The sequence below is a fragment of the Melospiza melodia genome, chromosome 21, assembly GCF_035770615.1.
Source record: "Melospiza melodia melodia isolate bMelMel2 chromosome 21, bMelMel2.pri, whole genome shotgun sequence".
In the NCBI taxonomy this organism is placed as follows: Eukaryota; Metazoa; Chordata; class Aves; order Passeriformes; family Passerellidae; genus Melospiza; species Melospiza melodia.
Window position 1 is genome coordinate 3,752,209 of NC_086214.1, and position 12,735 is coordinate 3,764,943.

Here is a 12,735-nt window from a genome sequence, read left to right on the forward strand (position 1 = left end):
CTGAGGAAACCGCGGGGTGTGGGGACACCCGTGATGGCCAGGGGAGGCCGAGAGGACGGCGCCACGGCTCCGTGACCCGCGCATCCCCCCGGGCCCGATGGCGCAGCCCGAGCCTCCCCCGGCCCCGACCGCGGCCATTCATCGCCGGTCACCGCCGACCACTCCCACCGGCCACACCCGCGCTGGCCCCGCCCCGCCCCGGGCCCGGCCCGCCCCGCGCTCCCGCGGCCCCGCCCCTCCAGGGCCGCGCAGGCGCGGTGACGGCGCCGCGGTGCCGCCCGGAGCCGGAGCCGCAGCGGCAGCGGCAGGGCCGGGGGGGCCCGACCGGGGCTGCGCCCGCGCGGGGACCGCCACAGGCCCGGCCACCGCCTCCGCCTCAGGCCCGGCCACCGCCTCCGCCTCAGGCCCGGCCACCGCCTCCGCCACAGCCCCGGCGCGGCGCGGCGCCGGCTGCGCGCCTGCATGAGGTTGATGCTGCTGTGCTGCACCTGGAGGGACGAGCCTATGGGAGAGGACGAAGGTGCGTGACCCCCCGAGCCCCCCCGGCTGACTCAGCGCTTCCGCCGCCGCTCGGGCCCCGGGACCCCCAGCCCGGCTCCTGCGGACCCTCCCGCCGGCCCGCGGCCCCCCGCATCCTGCCCGCAGCCCCCGGCCTCGCCGCTGCTCCCTCAACCCTGCATCCTCCCCGGCATCTCCATCCCGCACCCCTGCACCCCAGCACGCCCCCTGCACTCCCACCCAGCCCGCATCCCCCCTGCGTCCCCAAATGTCCCCGTGTGCCCGCATCCCCCCCTGCATCCCCCACTGCATCCCTCTCTGCTCCGCGTTCCCCTTGCGCCCCGACATTCCCTGTCCCCCCATCCAGCCTGCACCTTCCCCACGGCCCTCCTGCATCACCTCCATCCCTGCATCCCCCTCTGGAGCGCCCGGCCCGCACCTTCCATCCCCCGTGCCCCCCACACGTCCCCTGTGCTCCCCCGCACGCCATCCCGCACACCTCTTGCACCCCCTGCCCCTCTCACTCATCCAGCTCACAGCACCCACTGCATCCTCCACTGCACCCCACCCTGCATCACTCCCCTGGCCTGCATCCCCCTGCACCCCATCCAGCCTGCATCCTCCCCAAACCCCCAAATGTTCCCATGCAGCCCCTGTTCACCCTGCTTCCCCTCTGCACCCCCAGATCTTCCCTGTTCCCCCAGTTCAGCCTCCATCCCCCCATTCTTCCTTGTACTGCCACACAACTGCATTCCCCCCTGCACCCCCAAATCTCCCCCATCCTCCTTGTCAAGAACTGTGCAGCCAGCCTGCATCCCTGCCTGCCCCCTGCCAGCACCCCACATTTCCTGCTGCATCCCTGTCCAGCCTGCATCCCCTCCTGCACCCCCACACCTCCCCATCTCCCCCTGCACGCTCTGTGTGCCCCTCCTGCACCCCCCATCCCCTCCAACCTGCACCCCCCAATCCCCCTGCATCCCTCCTGCACCCCCAGATCCCTGCTATGCCTTCCTTGCCCTCTGCACTCACCGGGCCCCTCATACCTCCCCACACACCCCAAGAACTTGCACCCCCCTGCAGCCACTCTGCCCCGCTCTGTGTGTCCCCCGTTCATCCCCCACTCTCCACCCCTTGTGTTCCCCCAGCACATGGGCTGTGCATGCCCCAGCACCCTCTGCACCCCTCCAGCATCCCCCTCTGTCCCCCCATTCATCCCCCAGCACCCATCCAGCATCCCTATGTGTCCTTCTGCATCCTCTATCACCCACTCTGCACTCCCTGTGTCCCCCATTGCACTGTGCCTGCCCCAGCACCCATCCTGCACCCCTCTGTGTGTCCCCCATTCATCCCCTGTGTCCCCCCAGGACCCCTCAGCACTCATCCTGCTGTCCCCCCATGCACCCACCTCCCATCCCACACCCCACCATCCTCCCTGGATGCCTTGGTGCCCCCATCCCACCCCTCTGCCCCCTCCTGCACCCACCATGTGCCCCCATCCCACCCTGCCCTGTCGCCGGCCCTGGGGCCATGGGTGCCCCGACCTTGACCCGCCGGGGGATCGATGGGTGGGGATGGAATTGTCCCCCGGGCACAGGGATTTCATCCCGGCCGCTGCTGCCGCGGGTGGCCGGGCGGGCTGGCGGGGTGACAGCGCTGTCCCCTGGTGTTCCCCGCCCGCAGGGAGCGACCTGCCGGTGTGTGCGAGCTGTGGGCAGGGCATCTACGATGGGCAGTACCTGCAGGCACTGAAGGCTGACTGGCACGCCGACTGCTTCAGGTGGGACCCGCCGGGGACAGCGGCATGGCATCGGGGGCATCGGCATGGATGGTGTCACGGGCACTGGATGGATGGCCTTAGGGACACTGGGATGGCACCAGGGACAGTGGGATGCTCTGCGGGGACAAGGACAGTGCTCCTCCCGTTCCAGCCATGGCAGGGACAGGCGTGGCTGTGGCTCCTGGCACCCGTGGGGGTGCTCCGGCCGAGGCCAGGCCTGGCAGAGGGCTCTGCTGCCTGTCCCCCGCTGTCCCCTCCTGCCGGGTGACAGGGCGCGTGTGGCTGATGTCACCCGCCCCCCTCCCTCCCAGTTTCCTCTTTCACTCGAGCCCTCCCGGCCGCTCCAGCTGTTGGAGCCCCGAGGAGGAGAAGGAGAAAGGGCCCGTGCCGGGGGGCACAGGGGTGCCCGGGACCTGGCAGGGTTCCCTGCGGGGCTGGGGGTGCCCAGGGCTGTCCCCGGGTGTGTCCCTGTCGGTGGAGGAGGATGCTGGCGGCGGTGCTGAGGAAGAGCCGCGTCCTGAGCGCTGGAGCCAAGTGAGTGGGAGTGGGATTGAAGTGGGAGCGGGTCAGGACGGGCTCGCAGGGAGCTCCGGGGGGCTCAGCCTGTGTCCCCCATGCTCGGCTCCCCCTCTCTGGGCCGTCAGCCAGAGCAAAGCCACTGCGGGGCCGCAGCTGGATCCGGTCCCCCCGGATGAGCGGCTTCCGGCAGCGCTGGGCTTGCTGGAAGCCTTCCTCCTCTTCTCCCTCTCCCCTTCTTCTCCTTGTCCCCCTCCCCTTCCCCTTGTCCTGCGTTTCCCCCTCCTTTTCCCTCTCCTTCTCCCCCTGCTGCTCCTCCTCCCCCGCCTCCTCCTCCTCCCCCTCCTCCCGCCCCCAGCCCAGGGGAGGTTTCGTGCTGCGCCATCGAAGGGGGAGTCCTCTGCGGTGACGTCATGGGGTGGGGAAACTCCGCGCCGTGACGTCACCGCTGGTTGGTATTCCACCTGCGTGGCCGTGGGCGGGGGGGGGACTGCGACAGTGTCCGGGAACCCCCGGCATCCCCTGCAGCGTGTCCTGCAACCCCCCCTGCATCCCACAGCACCCCAGCACTGCAAACCCTGCAGGAAATCCCCACAGCCCCCCCTGCACCCCCTCTGCACCCCAGCACTGCAAACCCCTGCAGGAAATCCCCACAGCCCCCCCTGCACCTCCTCTGCACCCCGGCACTGCAAACCCCTGCGGGAAATCCCCTGCAGCCCCCCCTGCATCCCACAGCCCCCCGGCACTGCAAACCCCTGCAGGAAATCCCCACAGCCCCCCCTGCACCCCCTCCCCAAGAGGATCTCCTCCCTTGCAGCACCCTGCACCCCTCCCACAGCAGCCCCTGCACCCATTCAGCACTCCCATACAGGAAATCCTCTGTGGCTCCCCTTCTGCACCCCCCAGGCACTCCCACACCCCACAGAAATCCTCTCTGGTACCCGTGTCCCCTCTGCACAGTGTCATGTGCCCCCCTGGTGCTGTATCCCAAAGCTGACAGGCCCCTCTGCAGCCCTGGGCACACCCTGCTGTTGTCACCCCCTGCACCCCCCAGCAGCTCCCCATCCTGTGCCCCTGTCCCAAGGCTGGCATGTCCCTGGCCAGGCTGGTGTGTCCCTCTGCCTGTCTGTGCCAGGGTGAGGAGTTTGTGACCAAGGGGACATGTCCCTCTGTCCCTGATCTTCTGTCGCCAGGCTGGGACATCTGTCTGTGTATCCGTGACCAGGCTGGCATGTCCCTGTGTGTGTCCGTGACCAGGCTGGCACATCCCTGACCAGGCTGGGACATCTCTGTGTGTCTGTGCCAGGCTGGCACATCCCTAACCAGGCTGGGACATCTCTGTGTGTGTCTGTGCCAGGCTGGCACATCTGTGGCCAGGCTGGGACATCTCTCTGTGTGTCTGTGCCAGGCTGGCACATCCCTAACCAGGCTGGGACATCTCTCTGTGTGTCTGTGCCAGGCTGGCACATCTGTGACCAGGCTGGGACATCTCTGTGTGTCTGTGCCAGTGACACACACAGACTGGCACGTCTGTCACCACAGTGTCATGTCCATGGCAAGTCTGGCACATCCCTCTGTGTATCTGTGACCAGGCTGGCGCGTCCCTCACCAGGCTGGCACATCCCTGTGTGTGTCTGTGACCAGGGTGGGACATCCTCTGTCCATGATTAGGGTGACATGTTCCTCTGTGCACCCATGACTGGGCTGTCACATCTGTGAGCAGGGTGACAGACCCATGACCAGGGTGGGACTTCCCTCTGTATGTCTGTGACCAGACTGGCACGTCACCCTAGTCATGGATAGAGAGACCATGACCGTGCCCTTCTGCGTATCTGTCACCAGGGTGGGACGTCCCTCTGTCTGTGGCCAGGCTGCCATGCTTGTGACCAGTCTGTCTCATCCCTCTGTAAGCCTGTGCCAGGCTGGCACGTCTGTCACCAGGGTGGCATGTCTGTCACCAGTGTGGTACATCCCTGTGTGTGTCTTTGTCCAGGCTGGCACATCCATGCAGAGCTGGCGCTTCCCTCCTCATGCCTCTCCCTGCCCCACGTCCCCTCCCTTGTCCACCCCAGTGTCCCCACGTGTCCCTGCAGCCCCAGCCTGCACTGTCGCACCCCTGGAATCACCTGCTGTCACCCTGGGGATGGTGACACATTGATGCAGTGGCCCTGCAGCTACATAGGCAGTGAGGGAAGCAGCTTGCCCAGAGAGCTGTGGAGTGGGCAAGCACTGGCTGTGCCCCGGGGTGACAGTGGGAACGAGGTGACACGGGTGTCCCTGTCCCTGCCGCAGGTGTTGTGAGTGCGGGGCCTCCCTGTCCCACCAGTACTACGAGAAGGATGGGCGCCTGTACTGCAAGAAGGATTACTGGGCACGCTTTGGGGAGCTGTGCCACGGCTGCTCCGAGCAGATCACCAAGGGGCTGGTCATGGTGAGCACCACGGGGCCCCCAGGGTGGGACCCGGAGCCTTGTGCCCTTGTGCCATGGCTGAGCTCCTGGGGAGCAGGGCAGGGGGAAGGGGTGCAGATCCCCAGCACCGCTGGGTGTGTCAGGGGTGTCCTCTAGGTTTTAGGGGACCCTGGAGGGCCTTGCTGGGACTGGGGAATGCAGGGGAGAAGCTCGGCACGGTGGGAGATGTTCCTGCAGCCACCCCCAACTTGGTGGCACTTCTGTCCCCGCCATCCCACAGCTCAGCCTGCCCCACTCGCAGCCCCAGTGCACCCGTGGGTGCTCCCAGGCCCCTCTGAGCCCCGGCCCTGCCCCCAGCCCTCGGTGCCTGGACGGGGGGTCCCGGGGCTGATGCCATTGCTCACAGGTGGCCGGGGAGCAGAAGTATCACCCCGAGTGCTTCAGCTGCCTCAACTGCCGCGCCTTCATCGGGGACGGGGACACGTACGCGCTGGTGGAGCGCTCCAAGCTCTACTGGTACGGCTGCTCCGGGGGGGCTGGGGGGACGCGTCCCAGCACCCCCACCCACCCTCCCGTCTGCTCCCCGCAGCGGCCACTGCTACTACCAGATGGTGGTGACGCCGGTGATCGAGCAGATCCTGCCGGACTCGCCGGCCTCCCGCATCCCTCACACCGTCACCCTCGTGTCCATCCCCGCCTGCTCCGACGGCAAGCGCGGCTTCTCCGTCTCCATCGACCAGGGCTGCGGCACCGAGCACCCGCGCACCGTGCGCGTCCGAGAGTGCGTCCCTGTCCCCTCTGCCCCCGTCCCCTCCCCAGGGCTGGGGCTTCCCATGCCCCTTCTGCCCCTGGGATCCATCCCGGGACACGTTTTGGGGTGGGAGAGGAGGGGTGGTGCTGGGTTGTCCGCATTGTCCAGGGGTGGCCTGTAGGGACCGTGGTGGCGTGTCCCCAGCTGCAGGGGGCTTTGTGGAGGCTGTGCTGGTGCGTCCCAGGCCATGCTGGCATTGCCTTATATACCTGAGCGGGTACCATGCATGTCCCCATGAGGTTTGGGTGGCTTGTGGGGACTGTGACAGCATGTCCCTGTCCAGGAGGTGACAGTGGGGTCTGACACACCCACTGGGAGTGTCGGGGGTCTGACCCCACTGTTTCCACAGGGTAGACCCGGACTGCATCAGCCCTGACATGAAGAACTCCATCCATGTTGGTGACCGCATCCTGGAGATCAACGGGACCCCTATTGGCCACGTCCCTCTGGATGAGGTACGGTCCCCCTGTCACACCCCAGCCAGCCCCACTTCTGCCATGTCCCCAAACCCACCCCATCGCCGTGTCCCTGTGCAGATCGACCTGCTGATCCAGGAGACGAGCCGCCTGCTGCAGCTAACCATCGAGCACGACCCCCACGAGCCCCTGAGCCAGGAGCCAGGGCTGGCAGGCAGCCCCCTGCCCACCCTGTGCAGCCCCCTGCACTCGCCGGCCCCCGTGCCCTGCGGGGACCCCGCTGCCATGCGCCAGCGCGCTGTCACGTAAGGCCACCCCTGTCCCTGTCCCTGTCCCTGCTGGGTGCCCCCAGCACACTGAGCTCTGCCCGTCCATCCCACAGGAGGAGCTGCAGCACGGACAAGTCCCCGGGCTCAGGCTCCGTGGGCTCTCCCGCGTCGCAGCGCAAGGATATCGGGCGCTCCGAGTCCCTGCGCGTCGTGTCCCGCGCCCACCGCATCTTCCGCCCCTCGGACCTCATCCACGGGGAGGTGCTGGGCAAGGGCTGCTTTGGCCAGGCCATCAAGGTGGGCAGGGGGCACAAACCTGGGGGTCTGGGCTCCCCAGGATGGAGGGGGTGGCTGAGTCCCTGCGCTCCCGGCCAGGTGACACATCGGGAGACGGGCGAGGTGATGGTAATGAAGGAGCTGATTCGCTTCGATGAGGAGACCCAGAGGACCTTCCTCAAAGAGGTGAGGGTCCCCTGTCCTTAATCCCCCAGGCTGCAGGGACACAAGGGATGGGTCTGTCTGATCCTGGCCCCACCCGGGCACAACGCCTGCACAGGGGTGACCAAGCCCCGTGGGTGCAGCCCTGCCCACTGAGCCTGTGAGCAGCAGCTCTGTCAGGGGTGTGGGAGCCTTGGGGTGTCACGGACGCGGGGCTGGGGGTCTCCTGCAGGTGAAGGTGATGCGCTGCCTGGAGCACCCCAACGTGCTCAAGTTCATCGGAGTGCTCTACAAGGAGAAGAGGCTCAACTTCATCACAGAGTACATCAAAGGGGGCACCTTAAGGAGCCTCATCAAGAGCATGGTGAGCACCGGGGGAGGCAGGTTGGTCCCCCACCACCCCACAGCCTCAGTGTGGCTGGGGGACCCCTCTTCCTTTTTCATTTCCTGGCAAACTCCCCCTCCTGCCCCCAGGACAGCCACTACCCCTGGAGCCAGCGGGTCAGCTTTGCCAAGGACATCGCTGCTGGCATGGTGGGTGCCACCATGGGATGGGTGGGTGGGAGGGGCACTGCTGAGCGGTGGGAGCATGGTGTGGGGGTGCCCCTGCTCTCAGCCCACCCTTCCCACAGGCCTACCTCCACTCCATGAACATCATCCACCGCGACCTCAACTCTCACAACTGCCTCGTGCGGGAGGTGAGTCCCACCTTGGCGCTGCCCTCCCCCAGCCTGGCTGGGGCTCTCAGTCCCTGTTGGCTCCCCCAGGCCTCACCCCTCCCTGTGCCCCCCAGAACAAGAGTGTAGTGGTGGCTGACTTCGGGCTGGCACGGCTGATGGTGGATGAGAAGAACCAGCCCGAACATCTCAAGAACCTGAAGAAACCGGACCGCAAGAAACGCTACACGGTGGTGGGGAACCCCTACTGGATGGCCCCCGAGATGATCAATGGTGAGGGGCACGTGGCCAGCCAGGGCTCTGTCCCCAGGCAGGGGACGCGTGGTGGGGCTGGGACAGGACGTGTGACATGGCCTGACCCTGTGTCTGCAGGGAGGAGCTATGATGAGAAGGTGGACATCTTCTCCTTCGGCATCGTCCTATGTGAGGCAAGTGCCCCTGGGGCTGGGGTCTGCCATGGGCGCTGGGGTCCTTGTGGTGTTTGGGATCACTTCCCCAAGGCCGGGGTATCTCCCTTGGGGTTGGGATATTTAGTGTCTCTTAGAGTCTTCACCTTAGGATTGGAGCCTTTTCCCATTGACTTGGGGTCCCCCTAGGCTTTGGAGTCCTCATTGTTAGCCTCCAGGATAAGGTTTTCCACCTTGGGGTTGAGGTCTCCTTTTTGGGGTGGAGGTCCTCATTGTGCTTGAGTTCCCTCTCTTAGACTTGGAGTCCTCCCTTGGAGTTGGGGCCTCTCTCCTTCGGTTAAGGGTCTCCCTGATGGGATCTCTCTCTTGGGGTTGGGGTTTCTTCATTGTGCTTGGGCACCCTCCTGGGGCTTGGACATCTCCCCCTTGGGGCTTAGGGGTCCCTGTTTGGGGTTGAGGTCCCCCCTTGGTGCTGAGCCCACCCGTTTGGGCCGCCGCCCGCAGATCATCGGCCGGGTGAGCGCCGACCCCGATTACCTGCCCCGCACCACCGACTTCGGCCTCAACGTCCGGGGCTTCCTGGAGCGCTACTGCCCCCCCGCCTGCCCCCCCAGCTTCTTCCCCATCGCCGTCTGCTGCTGCGACCTGGACCCCGAGAAGCGGTGGGTGCTGGGGACCCGCGGGGGTCCCCGGGGCAGGGGACGGGGTGGGGACAGAGCCAGCGGAGCTGCCACGTGTCCCCCTGCTCGCTCAGGCCGTCCTTCGCCAAGCTGGAGCAGTGGCTGGAGACGCTGCGCATGCACCTGGAGATCCACCTGCCGCTGAGCTCGCAGCTGGAGCAGCTGGACCGAGCCTTCGGGGAGGCGCACCGGCGGGAGGGGGCGCTGCCCGCGGCCCCGCGGTAGAGCCCCCGCCCGCGCCCCTCTGCAGCCACGGGAGACGGAGCTGCGCTCGCCACCAGCCGCTCCCGGGGCTGCCTCCCCCCGGGGCTGGATCCCCGGGCCCCTGGATGGCCCCCGCCCCGCTGCCCACCCCGGGGAGCTGGCTCTCCCCGGGGCCGCATGGCCCTGGGCACCCCCACGCCGTAGCTCTGAGCGCCAGGACCAGCCCGGCTGGCCGCACCGCGGGGACCGTCCCCGTGTCCCCACCCTGGCTCACCTCCCCTTTGCACAGCGGGGCTGCCCCGGACGGAGCCGCGGCCCTGCGGCGGTGCCTTGGCTTTCCGTGAACTTGCACTTGGACACAGGAGGGACCCCGCGGCCCCCCAGGGCACCCTCGTAGCAACGCCCTCGGCCGGCCCTGAGGCTGCTCCCGCCGCACCCCGGCCGGGCGAGGGGACACCCCCGTGGCACGGGGACGGGCACGTAGCATGGGGACAGGTCCCTGCCGCCCCCGCGCCTCTGCTGCCCGTGCTGGGCCCCGACCACGCGGTCCTGGGGTCGTGGGGCTGCGGCTCATCTCGGTCCCCCTGCCCCGGAGGGCCCGGGGGGTTGCGCCACGCGGTGCTTTTCATGCTCTTTATTCAGGTTCATTTTTCTGTAAGATATTTAAAGAGAAGAGTTTGTATTATTTTTTCATACAACGTAGCGTTTGCCATTTGTCACTGCCTCGGTTCTGCTTTCCCGAAGGGATCAAACTGTGAAGCCTCTCCGTGCACTTTTGCCCGGGAAGTCCAAGGTGACGTCCTCTGCGGAGGCGGGAAGGGAGCTCAAACTGTGATGTACCCCGAGCCGTGAGTCAATAAATCCTTCCCCGCTCGCTGCCCGGCCTGTTGGCAATCGCTCGCCTCCCCCGGGGGGCTGGGAGCTCCTGTGCAAACTGAGGCAGGAGGGGACGGTCCCCGTGCCCAGGGCGGGGCTGGCACTGCCCGTGGTGGCACACACCAGCTCGCCCACCCCCATGGGGGCAGTACTGTTGTCCCCCTTTGTGCTGTCCCCGGCCCATTGTGGGTATCCCCTGCCCTGGGACTGGTGCCATCCCTGCTTATGTCACCAGGGCCCCCAAGTGCTGTGTCCCCTCACTGGCCTGGTGGCCATGGCCACTGTCATGCCAGGGTGGTGACAGGCAGGTGAGACCATCGGTGCTGGAGCTGATTTGCCTTTGGTGTAAAACCAGCCCTAGGGAACGGTGAGGTGGCTCGTGCTGGGGGTAGCCCATGGCCCTGCCCTGCTGTCCCTCTGTCCTCAACACCTCTCTGAACCAAACTAAGGTCCCCAAGGTGGGGGGGCTCCGTCCCTGGGGGAGGGCGAGCTTTGGAAGCTGGAGAAGATCTGGAACCCAAAGAGCTGAGGGGGAGTGACAGGGAAGGGATGGGACTGGGGGGATGTCCCCAAAGGTGTCCCCAGTGATGCTGCAGCTGGGGAAGGAGCTTGAAAGGGTCCCAGGGTCCAGGCTGGAACCCACCAGAGAACCTCATGGTTTATTGCTCTGGAGGGACATGGGAGGGATGTAGTGACAGTGGCACTGTCCCCCCTCCTGGAGTGGCTCCTGACTGCCTGTTCCCCAGTACCCCAGTGAGGGACAGGGACTAACACCCTGCCAGGTGTCACAGGCTGTCACTGCCCCTGGTGACACCCCACTGTGCTGATTCTTTGCTCTGGCAGCAGGACACTGTCACTCCCTGGGAGCACTGGGGTGAGGGAGCCACTGTGGCCACCACACCTAGGAAACACCACTGTCCCCAGTGCCCTGCTGCCACAGGAGAGCAGCACCCCAGGAGACCCCCAGCCCTGCAGTAGGAACCCCCAAACCCATGGGACCCCCCCAGCCCCTCACCCAGCTGGGTGCAGGGGTGCCTGGTGGTGTCAGGGACACCACACCCACTGGGACACTTGCTGGTGGCCCTTGGGGCAAGAGCCAGCAGCTGGCCACAACACTGTGGCCACTGAGTCACCCCTGTGACCAGCAACTCATCCCAGACCAAGCCACCAGCTGGGACACCCCCTCACCAGGCAGGGAGGTGGCTCTGGCACAGCCACAGTGGCCCCATGCTGTCACTGTCACCCGAAAGTTTCCTCCAGGGCTGTGCAGCATCCTGTGCCCAAATCCAGCCCCTGTCCAGCCTGACCCAGTGCCCGTGGGAGAGGCTCATCCCATCACCAGCACCTGGCTGTCCCTCCAGCCATCCCTTCCCAAGAGGGACAAGGCCACCCAGACCATGTCACAGGCCACCAAGAGCTGCCACTGCACCCACTGTCTTCTCCCAGCTCCTGCTCTGTGTCCCCAGGGCTGTCTCTGGTAGGGTCCTGGCCCAGTTTGGAATGGTGGCACGTGGGGAGCCAGGTGTCCCCACCAAGGGGTGGCCAAAGGCACCAGTGGCTCTGGCAAGGACACAGCTGAGAGCTCCAGCCATGAACCCTTGGCCGTGGGTTGGTCACCTTCCTGGTGGGGAGGTCTGGGACTCCAGGGCAGAGGAGCAAGGGCAGGTTCTCCAGGAACCCTGGCAAGGTGGGCACTGGTGCTGCAGGGACCCTCCTGGGGGACATCTTGTGACAGGCCTAACTGGCAGAGGGTCCTCATGAGGCTTGAGATGTGCAAGGAGGAGAGGTGCTGGGGACCAGGCAGGACAGGGCTGTGTGGAGCTGGAAAAGGACTCCTGGGATCCCAGCAAGCACCCAGCTGCACAGGGATGTGCGGAGATGGAGGGGGGTCACAGGGGTCTGGCTGGGGTGTCCAGCCCCATGGGGACATGGGGTCTCACCCCCACCCCTGGCCACAGCAAGACTCACCCTCACATGAGGATTGCTGAGCAGGCAGTGGCTCTGGGATCCTCTGGAGCCCTTTCCAGCTCAGCCAGAGGCTGGACCTGAGACATCCTGGGATCATTGCTGTCCTCCAGGCTCTGATCTCCCATCCTGCATTGAACGTGGCTCTGCAGGGCGTCTGTCACAGCTGACCCTGTCCCCAGAGGTGGCACAGATCCCTCCCCTGGCTCAGGATTGGGGGCTCTGTGTGGCTCTGGAGCAGCCTGAGCCCTCCCTCCATAATTTGGTGTCACTGTCACACCTCCCCTCTGCAAGCTGGGCAGGGATAGGAGCCACCTCCTTGGGTCACACATGTCACCAGCACCTGGTGGCTCCATGGGGAACATCCAGATGCCCAAAAGCCTGGTGGAGCTGTGAGGCCAATGGTGGGGGTCAGTACCTGTCTGTCTGCCTCAGTTCCCCCGTAGCTGGAGCTGTGGGGTGTGGGGATGGGAAGAAGGGCTGTCACTGCAGCTGTCACTGCAGCTCCTGTCCCCCCTCTGGTGTCCTCTGGTCCCTGACAGGTGAGGCTGGCCAAATCCAGGCGAGAAAATCCCATGGGAAACAGTTCCCACCTCATTTGCCAGCAGTTTTGGTAAGATCTACATAAACCTGGCATTTATAAACACAGCCCTGGGAACACGGTTCTGCCATCCTCTCTGCCAGCTGGGGGCACTGGGGGCCATCCCTGTGTCCTGTGGGGACATGGGCACCTGGGAGGGGACAGCTGGGGTTGCCTGAAAGCCTCATCTGCTCCTGGTGGGAGAAATGGC

General features: G+C 66.1%; 1 protein-coding gene across 1 annotated transcript; it reads left to right on the forward strand.

Annotated features, from left to right (window-relative positions):
• The first annotated feature begins 411 nt into the window (after nt 1-411).
• LIMK1 (LIM domain kinase 1) lies at nt 412-9,980 on the forward strand. The gene is given in 18 exon segments (XM_063173846.1): nt 412-520; nt 2,179-2,275; nt 2,724-2,743; nt 2,746-2,809; nt 5,084-5,222; nt 5,608-5,717; nt 5,791-5,982; nt 6,362-6,467; nt 6,549-6,733; nt 6,811-6,994; nt 7,073-7,159; nt 7,368-7,499; nt 7,610-7,669; nt 7,768-7,833; nt 7,929-8,085; nt 8,185-8,240; nt 8,724-8,881; nt 8,974-9,980. Coding segments are annotated over 18 exon segments (2,022 nt in total). The 5' UTR covers nt 412-462; the 3' UTR covers nt 9,125-9,980.
• The last annotated feature ends 2,755 nt before the right edge of the window (nt 9,981-12,735 follow it).